At 38.0% G+C, this 20,021-nt stretch overlaps 1 protein-coding gene across 1 annotated transcript in view; it reads left to right on the forward strand.

Annotated features, from left to right (window-relative positions):
- Mep1b (meprin A subunit beta) overlaps positions 1 to 3,538 on the forward strand; it is a 39,060-nt gene extending 35,522 nt beyond the window's left edge. The window contains exon 16 of the mRNA XM_047526222.1: positions 2,803 to 3,538. Coding sequence (XP_047382178.1) covers positions 2,803 to 2,820 — 18 coding nt within the window. The 3' untranslated portion in view covers positions 2,821 to 3,538. The remainder of the gene's footprint in view (positions 1 to 2,802) is intronic.
- The last annotated feature ends 16,483 nt before the right edge of the window (positions 3,539 to 20,021 follow it).

A 20,021-nucleotide genomic window follows, 5' to 3' on the forward strand; every position in this document is an offset into this window, starting at 1 on the left:
GATTATGTAGAAGGAAATGAGAGGGAGGGGGGTATGAAAAATGGTGGAATGAGACAGACATCATTATCCTATATACATGTATGATTACACGAATGGTGTGAATCTACATCATGTACAATAGAAATGAAATGATGTACCCCATTTGTGTACAATGAATCAAAATGCAGTCTGTAAAAAATTAAAAGATAAATAAAAAAATAATAAAAAAATCTATTGATGAAATCATAGGGAGAATGAGGACATTTTAGTGTACTTTTTCAAACCTTCTCTTTGTTTCCTATATTGAGAACAATGGATTTGAGACTATAAATTCTTATTGCCTTCAATATAAATCAACAGTACTGATATCAGGACCCTTAGGCTTCTTGGGGGAATTCATTATGCTCAAAATTGTGTATGGTTGTGCATTTTTTTCCCAGGGTGTGGGTGGTCTGTGACCCTCTGAAAGACACATTGATTTTGCCTGCACATTTCCACCTTTCTGGAAAAGGAGAAACATGGCTTATAAGGGTTTTGATTCTGAAGGTCTTGTAGTGGTGGCTCAATTGAGGCCTGAAGGAAGGGGTACAGGTGTGTTTGGGGAAGATTTTCCAGTAAGATGCTTCTAGCTAATTCTGACTTCCTAAGAAATCACTAAGACAAGATCTCAAGTAGATAGTTCATAGTGTTTCCCCAGGAAATCTCTAAAATGGCAGCAGGTTCTCAAAACTACTGTCTCAGGAGCATCCCTGGAGCAGTAGAATCTGAGATGGACGTTTGGGGGCAGAGGGTTTATTGGGAGCATGCCTGGGAACACATGTGATGAAGTGAAGGTCGCTGGCTTGGCATGGCTGGGCTTTGACCCAGCCTCCAGGGTGCTCTGGAGCTGGGAGGGCTCCTTAGCCTGGCCCTGACTTGAGGGAAGGGGCCAGGACCTTGTACTTCGTCGTCACAGTAGTCATAGCACCGGGGCTGTCCTCAAGGTGGGCACAGGGTGGGACATGAAATCGAGCAAACAGCAGCCCCAGAGGGAGGGCGGTCATGGCAGGAGAACTTTCATTTGGAAGGGCAGGACAGAGCCATGTGCCCTAGCACCCACCAGGCACCCCCCGCAGTAGAGCGACTGATGGCCAAAGGCACTTGCATATTCTTACAAAAGAGCTGGAGAAAAACAACCTCAAATCTGAACCTTACTTAAAAGGGAAGTTTTAAAATTCTTTCAGTCCTATTTCATTCAAATTAGAGTCTCTGAAAATTGTAGTGAAACAAATGAAAAAAGAAAACATGTCCTATTAGAATCTCTCTGAAAGTAAAAATACTGTAATTAGCAAAGAGTATATTTTCTTAAGAAAAGTTATTATTCAGCTAGGTATGGTGGTACATGTTTATGATCCCAGCAGCTCAGGAGGCTGAGACAGGAGGATCGCAAGTTCAAAGCCAGCTCCAGCAACTTAGTGAGGCCCCAAGCAACTCAGCAAGACCCTGTCTCTAAATCAAATATATAAAAAACAAAAGGGCTGGGGATGTGGCTCCATGGTTAAGTGCCACTGGGTTCAATCTCCAGTACCAAAAATGAAGAAAGAAAAAAAAAGTTGTTATTCAAGACATACTATATTTTAAGTTTAGGTATTTTCTTTTTAAAGTGACAACCGAAAAAATAACAGAATGAATCAAACAACATTACCCTATGTAAATTTATGATTACACAAATGGTATACCTTTACGCCAAGTACAAACAGAGAAACAACATGTATCCCATTTGTTTACAATAAAAAAAAGGAAAAAAAAAGGAAAAAAAATAAAATAAAATCTGCTTAAAGAGCAAAATTCACAGAAAAAAAAAAAAAAAAAAGTGACAACCTGGTGTAAAGATGCTAAGTTTTTCTGCAAAGTCAGTCCAAAGGTGAATGATTATATCAAACAGAAAGCAAATAATTTTATTCTCATTTACTATTGTCCTGTGTCTTCAATGTCAGGAAGATGTTTAAAGCTACACATAAAGCAATAGATCAGTTACTTCATAAACGTATTTAAAAAGTACTTAAAATGTATTCAGGTTATTTCGCTTTCAAACAGTTATTTCCAGATTTTTTTTTTTATGACGTGAAATGAAAGGGACAGGTCAGCCAAGCAAGACGGGTAGGCCAGACTGAAGCTGTGTCCCACAGGGGTGAGTCAGGCGGTGTAGGGGAGGTAGGAGAGGGGCTAGGCAGGAGGACCTATTGGATAGATGGATAAGACTGCTGAAGTATTCCCCTAGAAAGTGGCAAATGTAGAGTTATAAGGGCTCTGACTTAGCTAGTAAAAATCGGAAGGAATTAAAGAAAAAAAAAAGACAAAAAAAAGAGAAAGAAGAAGGCTAAGTCAATAAGAGTAGGGAAACTATCAGGGCCTCGGGGACATTATAGGTATAGGAAATGGAAACACACATTCAATCACCATAACATCACAACGGAACTGTTTTGTCTCTGGGTCCTTTAAACACCTTCCCAACGACAAGGAATCAAGTAATATTTCCCTTAGTCTCAGCATTTCTAAAGTTAATTCACTGATGACAGATCCTCCAGAACTCTAAACTATTTAATTAGGTTAAATCAGAATGACCCTTCTGAGGCCACCCTAACGTCTTAGCATCTGAATAATGAGAGCCAGAGAGACATCTTCCTGGACACTCAAGTGGGAGCTGCGTGCTTGGCTGGGAGGGATGCCAGGAGACTGCGGATGGAGACTTCATTTAAAAATCAAACCGTTTCATTGTGATTCATTTAAATGACAGGTTTTAAATTTAGAAATTAAGTCATCAATTCTTTTTCCCCCTTTTAGCAACAACATGCTTTTTGAAGATCAACTTAACAATATGGCCAGCAGATGAAATTAAAAAGGATTCTTCATCATGGATTTCACCTGAGAGACATTACAACTGTTTCATCCTTCTAAAAATGGTTCTTTTCTACAAATAGCTGAATGTACTCCAAGTCATTATTATTTAGGTAAAAGTCAAATTGGCAAAGTCAGTCTCTCTCTCTCTCTCTCTCTCTCTCTCTCTCTCTCTCTCTCTCTCTCTCTCCAGGAAGCCATTCTGGCTCCTCTGAAAGTATCATATTATTAATAAAAGGGAAAACAATGATTAGAGACAGCTTTAAAGTTCCTGATCCTTCTATCTGGGGGTCATGTACATTGGTCTCACAAACGATTCTCCAGAAACCCACAGGAATTTCCATGGGAATGATCCTCCATGTGGAATCTCAACAGCTTCAATGCTGTCTCTCCAAAACTGGCTACTTTCTTGTTTTCTTGCATAATTCTTTGGGTACTTGCACTTGACTTAGCACCTGTTTGAACAGACCAGTACAGTCCACAAGAAACTCAATTCTTCAGGCAGCAGTTCTCAGAGTTTTGGGAGCCAGGAGCATTTATACATCTAAAAATTACTGAGGATCCCAAAGAGCTATTGCTTATAAGCTTTCCATTGACCAGTATTTGCCTTCTTAGAAATTCAAAGTGGGAAAATCTAAAACTATGTATTTATTAGTCATTAAAAAGAATAAGCCCATTACATGTTAACATAATTTTTTACAGAAAAAGTAACTCTATTTGCCAAAATAAAAGAAAGTTTAGCAAAAATGTGGGTGTTGGTTTACATTTTTTATTTGCAAATATCTAATGTCTACTTTAACTGATTTCTCACATATGCTTCTGTACCTAGTGTGTTGTGATGCATTATTTCGGTTGAAGGATAGGAAGAAATTTAACTTTGCAAAAATATGTAGTTGGAAAAAGAAAGTGTATCTGAATAGCATTTCGGGTAAAGGCAGATATTTATTTTTAATACTTTGTTAGTAGTTGACAATAGTAATTTCTTCAAAGTTAAAACTTTGTTTCTTAATTGTTGCAACTTAAAAATTGCAATTGGAATCTGGTCATATGGATAAATTTTGTATTCCATCCAGTAAAATCCACTGACTTATCTTGCATTTTTCAATAGGTTTTCAATTTTGCATGATTTTAAAATAATCTAGATTGATCAATTTGAAAATATTGATTCACCGAGTAAGCAACTCTTATAACTTCTGACATACTTCATATTACAATATCAAAATATTAGCACAGCCTGGCATGGTGGTGCATGCTTGTAAAACCAGTGACTTGGGATGCTGAGGCAGGAAGATCACAAATTTGAGATCAGTCTCAACAATTTAGCCAGCCCTGAGCAACTTGGTGAGACACTGTCTCAAAGCAAAGAATAAAAAGGGCTGGGGATGTAATTCAGTGGTAAAGCACTTCTGGGTAAAATCCCCAGGATTGGAAAAACAACAAAACCAACCAAACAAACAAAAATTAGCACACCTGTAATCCCAGCTACTGGGGGCTGAGGTAGTAGGATAGGAAGTTCAAGGCCATCTGCTGCAACTTGGTGAGAACTTGTTCAAAATTAAAAAGGCTAAGGATGCAGATCAATAGTAGAGCACTCCTGGGCTCAAACCTCATTGCCACAAAAAACAAACAAACAGAAAGAAATTCGTTAATGGCACTAGTGATCTCATTTAAAACTTTCATTAAGTCTTGGAAAGTTGTTATGCTCATGGAGGCAAAAGCAAAGTTTCCAAAATTCCAATTTTTGCTTGAAATCTTAAATTTTATTGTTGGCAGCAAATGCTATATTCCTTGTACTAACAGACTCACTTCATTTAGTTTTTTTTTTTAATTCAAATTTTATTTTGAGATAATCGTAGATTCACACGCAGTTATAAGGAACAATACAGGGAGATCCTATGTACCCTTCACTCGGACTCCTCCTCCTGCAACACTAGTGTGTATAGTAAGTCCAGTAACACAATCAGGATGTTGATATTGATTCAGTCAAGGTACAGAACACTTCTATCCTGTATAAAGTTTCCATCCCTGTATGAAGTTGTCTTTTTGTAACCACATTTATTTCCTTTTTGTTTTTGCCTCCTGTTTATCCTCTGACAAAACCACTAATATGTTCTCTATTTCTTTAATTTTGTCATGTAACAAATGTTCTATTCCTAGAGCCACGTAGTATGGAAACTTTGGGAAATGGCTCTAACTCACCCTCAGCATAATTCTTGGTAATCCATCTAGGATATTGTGTGTTGGAGGTTTGTTCCTTTGTACTGGAGAGCAGTCATCCATGGTATGAACATACACCACCCATACCCACGTAGGCCAAAGTTTGCTTAATTGTTCATTTGTTGAAAGACATTTGGGTTGTTTCCAATTTTTGGTAATTCCAAATAAAGCTTCTGTAAATGTTCTATACAGTTTTTTTGTGTGTGAAAATGTCTTCACTTCTCTGGAATATGTGCCAGGAGAACAATGGCTGGGTCATAGGGTAGTTGCACCTCATTTTTAAAGAAATTGACAAATGATTTGCAAAGTGGTTACATCATATTCCCACCAGCAATGTCTGAGTTTCTCTGCATCCTGGCCAACTTTTGGTGTGGAAAAAATTTAGACTTAATTTTAAAAAAAAGACTTAATTTTGTTTAGAAGTTTTAGGTTCACAAAAAAATTGAGCAGAATGTGCAAATTTCTCACATACCTTTGTCCTACATACACACAGCCTCCCTACTTATCAAGACCCTACATCAAGTAGTACTTGTGTTACAACCAAACCTTCAGTGACACATCAATAGCAACTAAAGTCCACCATTTACATTAGGTTCTCTCTTGGTGTTGTACATCCTATGGGTTTTGAGAAATGTACAATGACTTGTATCCACTCTTACAGTGTATTCTGCCTGTTCATCATTTCCACCCCACCAATCCCTGGCAACCACTGATTTTATATTTTAGTTTCTTTGTAATTTTGCCTTTTCAAGAATGTCATATCGATGGAATCATAGGGTATGTAGACTTTCCAGAATGTCTTCTTTGACTTACTGTCACTATTGTTTTTTAAGTCCTTCTTGTGTGTAGTCATTTCTCATTATGACTTCAATTTGCAGTCCTAATGGTTAATGAAGTCTACTATCCATGTGTGTGGTGCTGGGGACCGGTCTCAGGAACATGTGTGTGCTGGCCAAGCCCTCTCCCACTAAGGCACAGCTCTAACCAGCTATCTAACATTGTTCATGTGGTTTTTTACCATCTGTATGTCCTCTGAAGTGGAATATCTCTTCATGTCTTTGCCCATGCTTCAATTAGATGTTTTGTTCTTAGACTGTCATGCTTTGAAAGTCCTTTATATATTCTAGATATTATCCTTTAGTCACACATGTGGTTTAGAAATATATTTTTCTATTCTATAGCTTGTCTTTTCATTTTCTTAACAGGTTTTGCAGAGCAAAAGTTTAAGTAAAGTCCAATTTATCAATTTTCCTAGTAATGGATTATGTTTCTGTTGGCAAGTTTAAGAATTCTTTTCCTATCCTAGATTCTGAAGATTTTTTATTTTTAAAAACCATTTATAATTTTTAGTTCTACATTTAAATCAGTGATCTATTTTGAGTTTGTTTTTGTGGGGCTTAAGTGGAGGTTCATGTTTTTGGTTCCTGGATGACCAATTGCACCAGCACTATTTGCAGAAAAGTCTCTTTCCTCCATAGACATTGTTTTTGTACTTTTGTTGAACATGTTTGCTTGGACCTATTTCTGAGTTCCATGTACTCTTTTATTGCTTTGGGTGTCTGTTCCCCTGCCAATACCAATTCTACCAAATATAGGTAGAATTGATTACTATATTGTCTTGATTACTATACAGCCTTCCTCTGTCAATACCATATAGTGCTGATTCTGTATATTGTAGTTATATAGTAAGTTTTGAAATCTGGTGAACTGATTCCTCTCAGTTTGTCTTTCTTTTTCAGATTGGTTTTAGTTATACTAGTTCTTTTTTACCTTTCTAGATACATTTTAAAATAATCTTATCTGTATTTACAAAAAATTGTTGTTGGGATTTCCACAAGAAATCAGTTAATCTGTTCATCAACTTGAGAATTAATATTATTTTTATGTTGAATCTTCTGATCTATGAACATAGTATGTCTCTCTGTTCTTGGGTCTTTTTTTTTTTTTTTTTTTTCCGTTTATCATCAGCATTGTGTAAGTTCCAGCATACATTTGTAAATATTTTATTATATTCACACCTATGTATCTCATTTTGGGGGGAACTATTGTTAATGGTGTATTTTAAATTTTAGTATCCCTGTGTTCATCACTTGTGTATAGAAATCACTGATTTTTGTGATGAGCTTGTGTACTGTACAATCATGCCATCTGAAAATAGAGAGTTTCCTTTTTCTCTTTTCTAATCTGCATGCCTTTTATTCCTTTTTCTCGCCTTATTGTGTTGACTAGAACTTTTTGTACTGGCCAGAGTGATGAAAGTGAACATTTTTGCTAGTTCCATCTTAGGAAGAAAGCATTCAGTCTTTCATGATTAGATACAATGTTCTTTGCAGGTTTTTCTATGTTCTCTTCCAGAAATTGAAGAAGCACCCCTGTATTTTTATTTTACTGGAGTTTTTTATGAATGGGTATAGAATTTTGTCAAATGCATTGATCTATGTGGTCATGTGATTTTTTTCCTTTAGTCTGTTAATATTGTGGATTATGTTGATCAATTCTGAATATTGAAGAAGCCTTTGTCCCTGGAATAAACCATACCTGGACATGGCATATGATTCTTTTTCTATGTTGCTGATTTCTATTTATGTGTGTATATTATATATATACATATTCCTCAGGGTTATTGTTCTATATTTTTTGGTTTGTTTTTGTTTTGGTAACATTAACATCTTGCTTTGGAATCTGGGCATTATTATTTTCATAAAATGAATCGGGAAATGTCCCTTCTCTTGTAATTTCTTGAAGAGACTACAAAAAATTGGTCTAATTTTTTAAATGTTTAGTAGAGTACACAGTAAAACCATTTGGGCCTAGAATTTCTCTTTAGGGAGTTTTAAAATTGTGAATTCAATTTTCTTAATAGTTATAGGGCTGGTCAAATTATTGGTTTCATATTTTTTGAGTGTTTGTGTTTATAAGAAATTGATAAATTCCCTCTAAGTTGTCAAATTTTTGTATATATTATTGTTCATAATATACCTAGGCACAGAACTTCTAGATCATATAAGAATTCTGTGTTTAGCTTTTCTGTGTCACAGCAGTTTACACCATTTTACACTCTGACCAGCAATGTATGAGGGTTCTCATTTCTCCATATCTTTGCTAATTCTTATTATTTTCTATTTTTTAAAAATTATAACCATCCCGGTTGTTGTGAAGTGATATCTCATCTTGGGCTAACTATTAATTTTACACCATAAATTCAAATGTCAACACAGTGAAAGAGATAAATAACATCTTAGCATTACTATGAAAATATTTGTAATCTTTTTTTTTTTTTTTTTGCAGTACTCTGGGGATTGAACTCGGGGCCTTGTGCTTGCAAGGCAAGCACTCTACCAGCTGAGCTATCTCCCAGCCCAATATTTGTAATCTTAATGACCATGTCAGTGGATCTCAAAGGTTGCCAGGTCTCGACCACCCTTTGAGAAGACCTGCCATAGCTGAACTCTGTGCAGGCTGTAATAGTACACTTGGCCATTTAGTGACAGTTCAGATGATTTTCTATGACTGCTTTTCTTTTATAAGGGTCAAACACAGGGCAGTGGCTGAGACCTTGAGCTTTTGCCTCAGATAGACCTAGCCTTGAATCTGTGTTCAGTAATTACTGTTATACAATTTTGGACAAGTTTCCTAACATCTCCATTTCCTCCACTATAAAACTGGGGACAATAATCATGACATCATGGAATTCTTTTGAAGTACTATAAGATAATAAGTATAATTTTTTGATAAATAGTAAGCACTCAACAAATGGTAGCTATGGATGATAGGTAGCTTTCAAAATGTGATACGATTTTACCTAACAGGGACAATTATGAGGGTGAATAGTGCTGTCAAAAATGACTACGGACAGCAGGTGTTGCTTGTCCCAGGCAAACCTGCAAGTGTGGTCACACTAATCAAAGGAAACTGTGGTAAGTCATTTTAGCAACAGAAGAAAAATTGTTGCCCACATGTTGGCAGTTAAGATCAAAGACTCTGGAGCTCTGGGGCCTGGGTTCAAATGCCAGCCACGCACTCACTAGCTGTGTGTTTGGACTCATTGCTTCATCTCTCTCTGCCTTAATCGCCTCATCTCTATAATGAGTAGTAAATACACTCACCTCATAATACTGTTGCCAGAATTAAATTACATGATAAATGCAAAGTGCTTAGAACCGTGCCTGGCACGTTTATCACAAGTACTGTGTAAGAACTGCAGCTGAGAGAAGAGAAAACACAAAGGGATGGCAGAAAGGGAGGGTAGGAAAACAGGAGAGGAAGCTTAGGTGAAATCAGATTATTCTCAGCGAGCTGGGGAGGACTAGTTAAAAGTAGTTTTTAAAATAGGATCTAATTAGCAAAAGCAATTGCATATTACCTTTCCTTATTAATTCAGTTTGGGTGGTTTACAATAGACATCCTGGCTAAGGGAATTCAGCTCTTGGAAGGTTGATCTCATCATTGTTTTCCATGTAGACTCCTGATCATACATGCCACAAGCCCTGCTGATTTCCCATAGTGAAGTTCTTGGAGGATCAACACTACTTATTACTGCTGCATAATGAGATAAGTTTTTTTAAAATTTTTATTCTTTTGATTTCTAGGACAAACAGATAAAAAGTCCAACTCCTTATATGTAAGTATAATCATATTACTAACTTGTAGAATAGGAATATATCATAAGGACAAAGGAATGAGTATATACACATACACATTAGTGAAATGATGTTCATGAATATCCTGTAGCTACTTTGGGTCCACATGTTCCATACCTGTTAGTTTCATACGTTAAACTTTTAATAGTGCATGGGTTTTTGTTTTGTTGTTTACAAAGGTCACAACTGGGGCATACGACAGTTTGCTTGATACTGTGTGATTATTAACAAATTATCCCTCCTTTTTAATTGTATAAGAACGCCCATCCCACATCCAGTTGTCCTGAAAGGGCCGGGGGAAATGGAAGTATTTGATCCAGCCATGATCCCAGTACCTGCTGTGATACCTGCATCAACTTTCCTTTGATTGCTTTCTCTGTGGTCTCTGTGATTATTTGAGATGTGTGTTCTTAGGTAATAATCAACTGCCTCCCTAGTGGGTAGAATTCTAAAGTTTTCAGCATCCTTTCAAAGCCGAGAGGAGGTCCCTTCAGTGGAATGTTTTGACCCTGGAGTAAAGGCTGTTTCTGGGCTAGCATCTTATGGTTCCACACACCCCATGAGAGCAGTCTGTGGACCACGCTTGTGAGGCCTATGGTTGTAAATCTTGATGCCATTTGTCTCTATGTGTTTTGACTGACCGTATTTCTAGAAGCTAGCTAAAGTTGGTGTGCCTTGAACTTATAGCACAATCATAGTTTTGAATGCATATGAATTCACCAGCTTTAAAATGATGAGGTTCTTAAAGAATTTTAAATGTGAAGTATTTCATAGGATTTAAAATATACCACACAGAGAGACTTTATCAATATATTTAATGGTGTGCTATTTTAAATACAAAATTTCACATTTTGCATAGGATTTAACCAGACCACATTTCATAGGCAAAATCATCTAATAGTTATATACTCATGGAAGCAAATACACTCTTCCATTCTTTCTTGAGTCTATTGGTACCTGTGGAAATTGAGTTACCCTGCTTTCTTAAGTAAAGAGGGACAAATTGAACATTATTTAACCTAAGACTCAAAATGACTTCAAAACTGCATTTCTTCCACTGATACTACTGCTTTGGCCCTGGAAAGAATAGGGCTCCATTCAGATTATCTTGAGTCTTACAAGTCATATTTAAATAACAATATGCATCCACACAAATTGAGTCCTAATTAGAATAAGATCTATTCTGTGTTTGTATAATTATATCACAATGGATTCTAGTGTCATGTATAACTACAAAGAACCAATAAAATTAAATAACAAAAATAATTAACAATATGACAGCTTAGGAAGGATAGTTATCCTTTGGCATCTAGAATTTTAATATAAAACCACATTTTATTGCTGCTGAAGTCTGAGTGCCAATCCACCAGCCTCTATAACATGAACTCGGGTGTGGAGCTGTATTACACGTGAGAAATGAGAGACTTGCTGCCATTCGAGTTACTGATTACAGGAAGTTTTCTCTTCAGAGTTCTCAGGTGGCCGGCAAAAACTGTTTTGGACAGATGTAATTAATCACCGGTCATTTAAACACCCAGGAGATTTTATTTCAAACAAGCCTGGGAGGTGGAAACAGACCTCTCAAGACAGTGTGTTAAATTTGGGGATCTTAGATCATTCACTGGGCAGAAGGGAACCTGGCTTTTTCAGGGGAAGAGGGCGCTGTACTCTAGTCCAGCTCTATGTAATGTGCATGTGATGCCTTGGGTGCATCTCAGGGGTAGGAAATGGCACAACTGATCTTCTTCTTGCCTTTTTTTTTTTCTTTTGTGATGTTTGCTGGGGATTGAACCCAGGAATGCTCAACCACTGAGCTCCATCCCCAGCTCTTTTCATTTTGAGATAGGGGCTCGCTAAGTTGCTGAGGCTGGTCTCAGACTTGAGACCCTCCTTTCTCAACCTCCCAAGGATCTGAGATTACAGGTGTGTGCCACTGTGCCCGGCTAGTCTATCCTCTAAGTACAACTTGTATGGGTCCCCCATAGAGATCTTTAATGTGGTAAATTATCCAATAGAGTCAAACCAAATCACACCTGTATCCCCAAAACAACGGAAAAGAAATTATACTGTAAGTATGGGAACAAGGTAAACATCTGAGGGGCAGCTTGATGGAGCCTACAAAGGAGTTCCTCAAGCTGAATTTGAGGAAGGACTTGTGTGACCAGTCAATCCCATTACTAATCCTCCAATCTAAGATCTTTTCTCACCTCTGCTTCTAATTGCCTTTGATCTCCCTAAGACCTGAAGCCAGCTTCTAGGTTCTAAAATTCAGTAAGCCTCCTGTCCCAGAGCTGATGGTCACTGCTGTTTCCAAAAGGATATCCTGAAGGCCTTCCTGAGACCTGTCCAACCACACATGAGTCACATGGAGCACCAGGAAGCTGAGGAAAGGCATGTGTGGATATTTTCCTTGGACATATTTTCCTTGGAGTTGGAGCTCAGATCTCATACATGCTAGGCAAGCACTCTGCCACTGAGTTGCTAATTTTTAAATGACTAGATTTTTCACATACTTTCCAAGATGTATAAATTAGATCATACGTTGAATTAGTTAGCTGTTTTTTTTTTAAATTTCTTTTTCATATTTGAAAATACTCTTGGGTTTTACTCAAATAGTTATGATAAAAAGTTGTTTCTTCTTTTTCTATTTTCTGATGATTCTATAACAAAGAAAATAAAAATCAGACTATGTCCTCCAAAAGTGACCTTTCCTTGGGTCTCATGTGTCACCTTCTTGGAAGTGATTCAGTTGTCATAAAACTTAATGACAGTGATTTGATAAGCCCTAGAGCAGTTAGGGTTGCAAAACATATTTTTTAGATGGAGTCCTGGAAAACTCACCTGAAATAATCACATAGTTCCTGACCATGTGTCCTGATGACACCTCCACTGATAGGCAGGCCCCTGTTCTGTGGGCAACCAATGACACTGCCTCACTGGTAAACTCAGCCGGCAGCACCCAACCCACTGGGGAGTTCTCGGTTATCACAGTTTGGGCAGAATATCTTGAATTAATCATCCTCATCTCTTCCGGAAGCTCCTAGGCCAGTGTTAGGGTAAATACTTCAAAAGTACTTAATATCAGAAGGGAATGGAATACATTTCTCTCCTTGGAAGCTCTAATTTCCAAGGCATCATTCATTTTCTACTTTCAATCTCCCTCTGTGTTAGCCAGCTTTTGGTCACTGTGACAAAATAGCTGAGAAAAACAGTTTAAATAAGGAAAAGATGTGTTTTAGCACCCAGTTTCAGAGGTTTCAGTTCATGGTCTGCTAGTTCCATTGTTTCTGGGCCCGTGGTGAGGCAGAACATCATGGTGGAAGGACTTGGTGGAGCAAAGTTGCTCATCTCATGGTGGCTGGGAAGCAGAGAAAGAGAAGGAAGAGGGGCAGAGACAACATATACCCTTCCAATGCACACCCCCAATGAGCCTCTATCTAGTCCTAACCGCCCACAGTTTCTACCACTCCTGTAATTGAATACTTCATTCAATTATCAACCTATTAATTAATTAATCCATTGATGATATCAGAGCCTCATGATCCAATCACTTCCCCAAAATTCCCACCTCTGAACATCATTTCATTGGGGACCAAGACTTCAATAATGAGCCTCTGGGGGACATTCCATATTCAAACACCCTCCAATTTGTGCCGTCTTTTGGTTGATGCCACCTGTTATTCTTTCTTTGAATTTTAGCTTCATGGATCATTTTATAATGACAATTTAAGAAGGAACAGAGAGGGAAGGGAATGCTCAGGAATGATGCCTCTTTCAGGTGTGGTGGTGCACACCTATAAATTCTAGCTACCGGGGAGGCTGAGGCAGGAGGATTGTAAGTTTGAGTCCAGCCTTAGCAATTTAGTGAGACCCGTCTCAAAGCAAAGAGAAAAAGGACTGGGGATGTAGTTCAGTGGTAAAGCACCCCTGGGTTCAATTCCCAGTACAGAAAAAAAAAAGGAAGAAAAAAAATTCTATCTATAGATATATATGTAGAATTTTATATATAATATATAAAAATGAAATTAAGAAAATGTAAAAATATAACTACATACATGTATTTTTATAAAATACATGTATGTATTTTTATAAAATATTACACATATATATGTGTGGGGGCATATTAAAGAAATAAAAATAAAGTTTAAAAAGAAATGATGGCCCTGACAAAATAGAAATGTTTTCTTGAAATAATGCGGTGGGAGTCCCCTGACTAGTGATAGTTATGAAGTATGTGACATGCCAATGTACAAGCTGTGCACAAAAATAAAAGGAATCCCTGCTTTATAGGATCCATTTCGTCGTTGTCGTTGTTGTTAGAAAAACTCAGCAAAATAAAATTCCAGTTTATTGTTGGACAACATGGTTTCACATGTACATCAAACAGGCCAAATAAATAAATACAATAAAATAAACAGCAATTTCAGAGAGAGAGAGAGAGAGAGAGAGAGAGAGAGAGAGAGAGAGAGAGAGAGCGCTTTTATCTTTATCCATTTAAACTGGATATTTTCTCTGGGTATTCCACCGGGCTTTTCTTTCCCAGCTAGTAAGTTTGAGCTGGAATTTGACAGGGGCCTTCTTTTTCCAGAATCAATGCATTTAACTACTGCTACCTGGTAGAGAAATGAGAAAGAAATTGTAGCTCACTTTAAGGACAGAGCAATCACTGCTGATTAGTCACAGATTTCCCAATGGAATCCAGACAAATGACAAGGAATACGGAAATTGTTGAGTTAAAACCTGAGGCTTGGTTGTAAAATTCAGGACTCTGGATTACAAGTGAAGAATTTGCAAGTTTGCTTAAGCAAACGGAGACTTTATTGGCTTGCAAATCTGAACTTTGGAAAGGCTGGGGCTCAAACTGGCCCCAGGAATGGCAGGAATCAGAAACATGCACACCACCAAGACTTCTTCCTTGTCCTCTGCTGGGCCATTCCACCTCTGTTCTATCAAACCAGTTCCTTCCTGTGGCAGGGATGTGGCTGCTGCTGGGGCCAGACTGTGGTGGAACATGGTCCTTTCTGCACAGCTCCACTTTGAAGCATTGTTGGGAAAGACTTTGTTCTGACTTGAGTATGTGCCAGTTTCTTGTGGCCAGGGGTGAGGTGTTATGATTGCCCAATTTGGCTCAAGTGTGCACCCCTGTGGCCATGGAGGGAGATGGAAACATGGCCCTGGATGTTGGGATGATTTGGGGGGATGGCGGGGCATAGGGAGTGATTTGCAAAATAATAATTTTTAGGACAATTTAAAAAGATAAGATGGGGTTTTTCAAGCAGTATGCTACAAGTCAGATCCCATCCCTTAACCAGCTGACCATGGAGCACTAGACTCATTGATTTCTTTCTATTTGAAAGACTCAAGGCACTGGGGTGGGAAATGGGAGGGTGACCTTCTGCCATATGCTTTTCGGTTTGACACAATCAGTGCTGACCATCAGCATGCTCCACCTCCCCCCACTTGTCCCGAGCCCACCTCCCTCTTAGACTCCATTATTCTTGAAGATTTGGGGTAAAGGGAAAGCAGTTAATGAATCCTCCAAATTGGTGACTCCTGAGATGTGACCCAGTTATTCTTTAGTGATGTTTTTCTGATTCATTACAAGGAATGAAAGACTGCTGCTTTATTAAGTATTTAATTTTCTTAATCATATATTGTTTTTTCTAAAATAGCATGTTAAGATTTGTAGAAATAAAAAATTGCTTATTTTTAGCTCCAGAGATAGTCTAATGATTAGAAAAGAAAGCCCAGCTGTCAATAAAAAATTCTGATAATAGTTGAGAAGGGGAAAATGATTAAAAGTAAAGGAAATGAAGAAGTAAATGGTTTCTTTTTCTTTGGTTTTATGAGTCTATCATTGGAAAATTCAAAGGAATCTATCAAAAATTACCAGAGGAAATAACACCCCTAATTGCATGCATGAAATAAATTCATAAGATTTATTGTTATTTATAGATGTGAATGCCACTATGCTAAAATATACAATAATAAAAGAGTTCTTTTTTGTTTGTATAAATATTGAATCACTGAGAGTTAACTCAGAACATATGACATTTAAGAAAAATTATTAAATTGTTACATGAAAAATAAAAAAGGGTAAGAATAAATGGACAGATATATATTATCACCAGTTGTGAATTTTAAATAAAGAAGACAGTAATTCTCAACTCAATAAAACATAATTTTATGCATCACTGCTGCATTATCAGTTGAAGTTATAACAGAATAGAACATAGAATTTAGTAATTTGATAATCACCCTGGAGGACTAAAGGACTAAATATGAATTCATATATACATATTTACATTAAATTTTGCTATCATATTAGAAACATTTTAGAAAGTAAAGAAACAAAAACATTCCAGCACTGGATCAAAAGAAGATAAATTGACCAGGAGAATCTATTCCATTGTTCATGTATTATAGAAAGAATGTAAAGACAAAATTGAAGCAAGATGGCAACTGGGGCAAGAGACTATGCTTGAGAGGTAGTTCTCCTCTCAGCTTGCCTCTCCACCTCCCTGCCTCGAGGTCTGAGCTTCTTCCATCTGTTTGGGTGTTCTGCATACTCAGGACCTGCTAGGGTTTCTTCTCCATGTACCCATCTACAGGGGCAGATCATTGTGTTGCTGTAGGTTGCAACTGGCTAAAGAATGGTATTCTCAGGATTTGGGTTCAGGTTTTAGTGATGTAGGAGCTAAGAGAATTCTACCCTCTCTCCAAAGTCTGCTGAAATAAACCTACAATAGACAGAACAACAGGAGAAAAAGCATACAAATGTATTAATGTGTACAGGTGCATGGGAACCATATAAACCATGGAACTCAAAGAAGGGCCAGAAGGTTGAGGCTTCAATGGGCTCTTCCTAAGGGCGAAGGAAAGAGGGGGCTATAAACACTTTTAGAGTAGTAAATGATTTTAGGGAAAATGAATGGACTCAAAGGCTAGGGAAAGGCCTGGAACCAAGTTCTTCTGGGCTTTAGGTGTGGTTTTCAGACTCTTCTTCAGTAGTTAATTCTTCTTAATAGTGAGATTTCAGGGCAATTACATTCCTTTTGAGGAGGGAACTTCAGAGAAAGCGTCTTGCTGAACTTCAGGAGAGAAAGGATTAAAGATGGTCCAGTGCTTGCCTCGCAAGCACAAGGCCCTGAGTTCAATCCCCAGTACCGCAAAAAAAAATAGACTCTTGGGCTGGGGAGATAGCTCAGCTGGTAGAGTGCTTGCCTCGCAAGCACAAGGCCCTGAGTTCGATCCCCAGTACCGCAAAAAAAAAAAAAAAAAAAAAGATGGTCCAGAGACAGGGGACAGAGGGAGTGTGTGATAGGCAGCAATGGCAGAGAGACCTTAGATCAAGACTATTTCTTTAGTTCAGGATGACAAAATGCTGCACTTTGCAGGTATTTTCTTCCGAGTCCAAACAGTTGGAAGGTCCCAGTTGCATGCTTTATCACAGGGCTACACAGGGCTCATGATGCTCTAACTCTGTTCTATCAAAGCAGCATTTTATTTTTGCTATTTCTCATAACAAATTGCTTAGGAGGCTTAGGCAGAAGGCATGGGTGCATATGGCTGACAGAATTGAATTTGAAAATTCTTGCTTCCTTACAACAAAAACACATTACAAATTCATATCAGTTCATTGCTGAATAAAAATTATTAGGATAAAGAATATCAAAATAAAAACCAATTTAGATTTATATTCATTCCATATACTACAACAAGTTTGAAATTGTTTAGAGGGTTAAATATATAAACATTATATGAAACATATTTCCTTAGGCTGGGGAGTAATATTGAGGTCTCATTAATCATAATTAATAGTATTTTTCAGTCCTTTGTCTCTATCTGTGGAATCTCCCACCACTCACAAGACCTGAACAATAGTTTTAGAGAATTTCCAGGAGTTTTCGCACATAGACTAAAACACACGTCCTTCCAGCAAAATATAATGGTTCCCATTACCTTCCCTTGCTTTGCTCCCCGCAGCATTGATCCTGCTGGGTTAAATCATGAAGGGTTAAATATGCCACTTTGACATAAGGATTATTTTGAGCTGAAGGCATTGACAAGAAGTAAATATAAGAAAGCTCTCTGCCTTACCCCTATTTGCCTAAAAGCAGGACATAAATATTCAAAGGTGTCCTACCTCTACTCTCTACCAGGAGGGAAAAGGTAGTCACTGGAGACAACTTTAGATACTTATCAGCCCAGAGACAGTCCCAGAGGAATCTCCTTAACAAGCAGTAACTGGCCCTTACCTACCTTTGGCTTCCTGTTTATTTGCCTTCCCCCAATTTGCTGACCTTAGAGACTCAAGGCTCCTCTCTCCTTTGTCTCCTTACTTCTTAAAAAATTTCTTGTTCTTTATTGGAGTTGCTATATAAGCTGAAGTTAGTCTCATCTTTGAGATTTACTTTTTCCCAGAGTTTTCTCCCATGTATTTATGAAATATGCATGTTGATAAACTTCTGTTTTTTTCATGTTAATCTCATTTGTTATAGGAACCTCAGCTGAGATCCCAGAAAGATTTCATATGCTGGAGTCTTAATCCTCTGTATCTTGAAATGTGACCTTATTTGGAAATGGGGTTCTTGTAGATGTAGTTAATAAATCCTGGACCTCTAATCAAATATGATTGGTGTCTTTATAAGGAGGGGGAATTTGCACACAGACATTCACACAGGAAGAACATCATATGAAGATGAAGGCAGAGATCAGGCCGATGTTTGCATATGCCCAGGAATGTCAAAGATCATGGCACATCACATAGGAATGACCGTTCACCTCTTAGGCAATGCTGGCTCAGCCAGTGCCTGTGATCATCACTGGCTGACTTCTGGCTGGCAGATCCCACAGACCCTCTAGATTTGCTCCATTGCTTCTGATTCCCCAGGTGAGAACTGCATCTGTGAAGTTGTGGTCCCAACTTACATCGGGCCACTAGCGCTGTCTTTGGACGATGGTACTGCCGTGCAGCTTGTATTCAGCATGTCATCAGGAAATTATTTTTACTCTCTACTGCTGAATGGATGCAATTGCATAATCTACTTCCTTCATTCATTCAGCCAATAGTTTCATGTGTACATTCATTCAACAGAGTTTCAAAATGAAAAGTTTTAGTCCTCAAAATGGCAAGATTCATCACCTTGATAATTCATTTCCAAATGGCAAGGAATGAAGGCTTCTTCGGTGCTTCAACATAATAGAAGTGATAAGGGAGAGACAGATGTGAGTTGTGGGAACATGAGGTTAAGGGAATAATTCTATAAACTGGGCCCACTGTGCTGGCCCTCATATGCTTTCACCTTTGAAAAGCAATTTACCTGCAGCCCTGCCTGGCTTAAGTGGACAGGACATGTTACATTCCTCAGCAAACTACCTGTTATCTGCTGGAGAAATGCAGGCCCAAGATAATTCCTGTAAGACAAACACAGTTATGGAAGGGGAGATTTTTATAACCCTTTCACAGACTACATCACAGAACTCAGGGAGATAAGGATAATTCCTCCTAAGGATAATAAAATCTATAAGAACAAATTCCAGTTAGAATTAGTCAGCATGGGCCAAAGTGACCTAGAGTTGTCATAGCAGTGAGGACTTGAAAGTTGGATGACATCCTATTGTCAGTCAAAAGTCAAGAAGAGGTGGACCTAGGTGAACTCTCTGGAATTTTCCCTGGGACTCCCAATAAACCTGGAGGGTAGGAGAAGCATGCTTTTCTTTTCCCCTCTGAAAGGACCCACTCTCTCCCTTGTGCTTGCCCTTTCCCCTTTCCTATTCCTTCCAATAAATTCATGCCTGTAACTCTGAGCAACATGTCTGAACTCTTTTTGACTGTAAGAATCAGGGTTTGAAGGGGGGCCTTCACGATGCCGCAGTTTCCCAGAAGGTCCTAGCCCTGTAACAGAAGTAGGCTATGTTAATTGATTAATTTCATTGGCCTATATTTGGGTGTAGAATCCTATAACACATCTATGCACGAAATTCAACATATGAAGTGATGCGGTGCTTTCAGAGATCTGTGGAAAACATCCAGCTTTCTTACCCAGGCATTTCTTGTCATTTACCAGCAGTCCCAATCCCTTCTTTGTTAACAGTAAACTGAAAGAGGACTTAGAAACTTTCAGAAAAAAAGTGCATCTGTTAAAAGAAAAAACATAGGTTATTGCTATCTTTTTAAAAAACTCAATCTAAAAATTCCATTTTTCTCCTTCTGTTCAAATCCAATTGTCCATCTGCTTTGCATTCCCTTGCTTCCCTGTGGCTTACTTTACACCTTTTCCAGGGCTTATTAACACTTGTCATTCA

This window comes from Sciurus carolinensis, chromosome 15, assembly GCF_902686445.1.
Source record: "Sciurus carolinensis chromosome 15, mSciCar1.2, whole genome shotgun sequence".
In the NCBI taxonomy this organism is placed as follows: domain Eukaryota; kingdom Metazoa; phylum Chordata; class Mammalia; order Rodentia; family Sciuridae; genus Sciurus; species Sciurus carolinensis.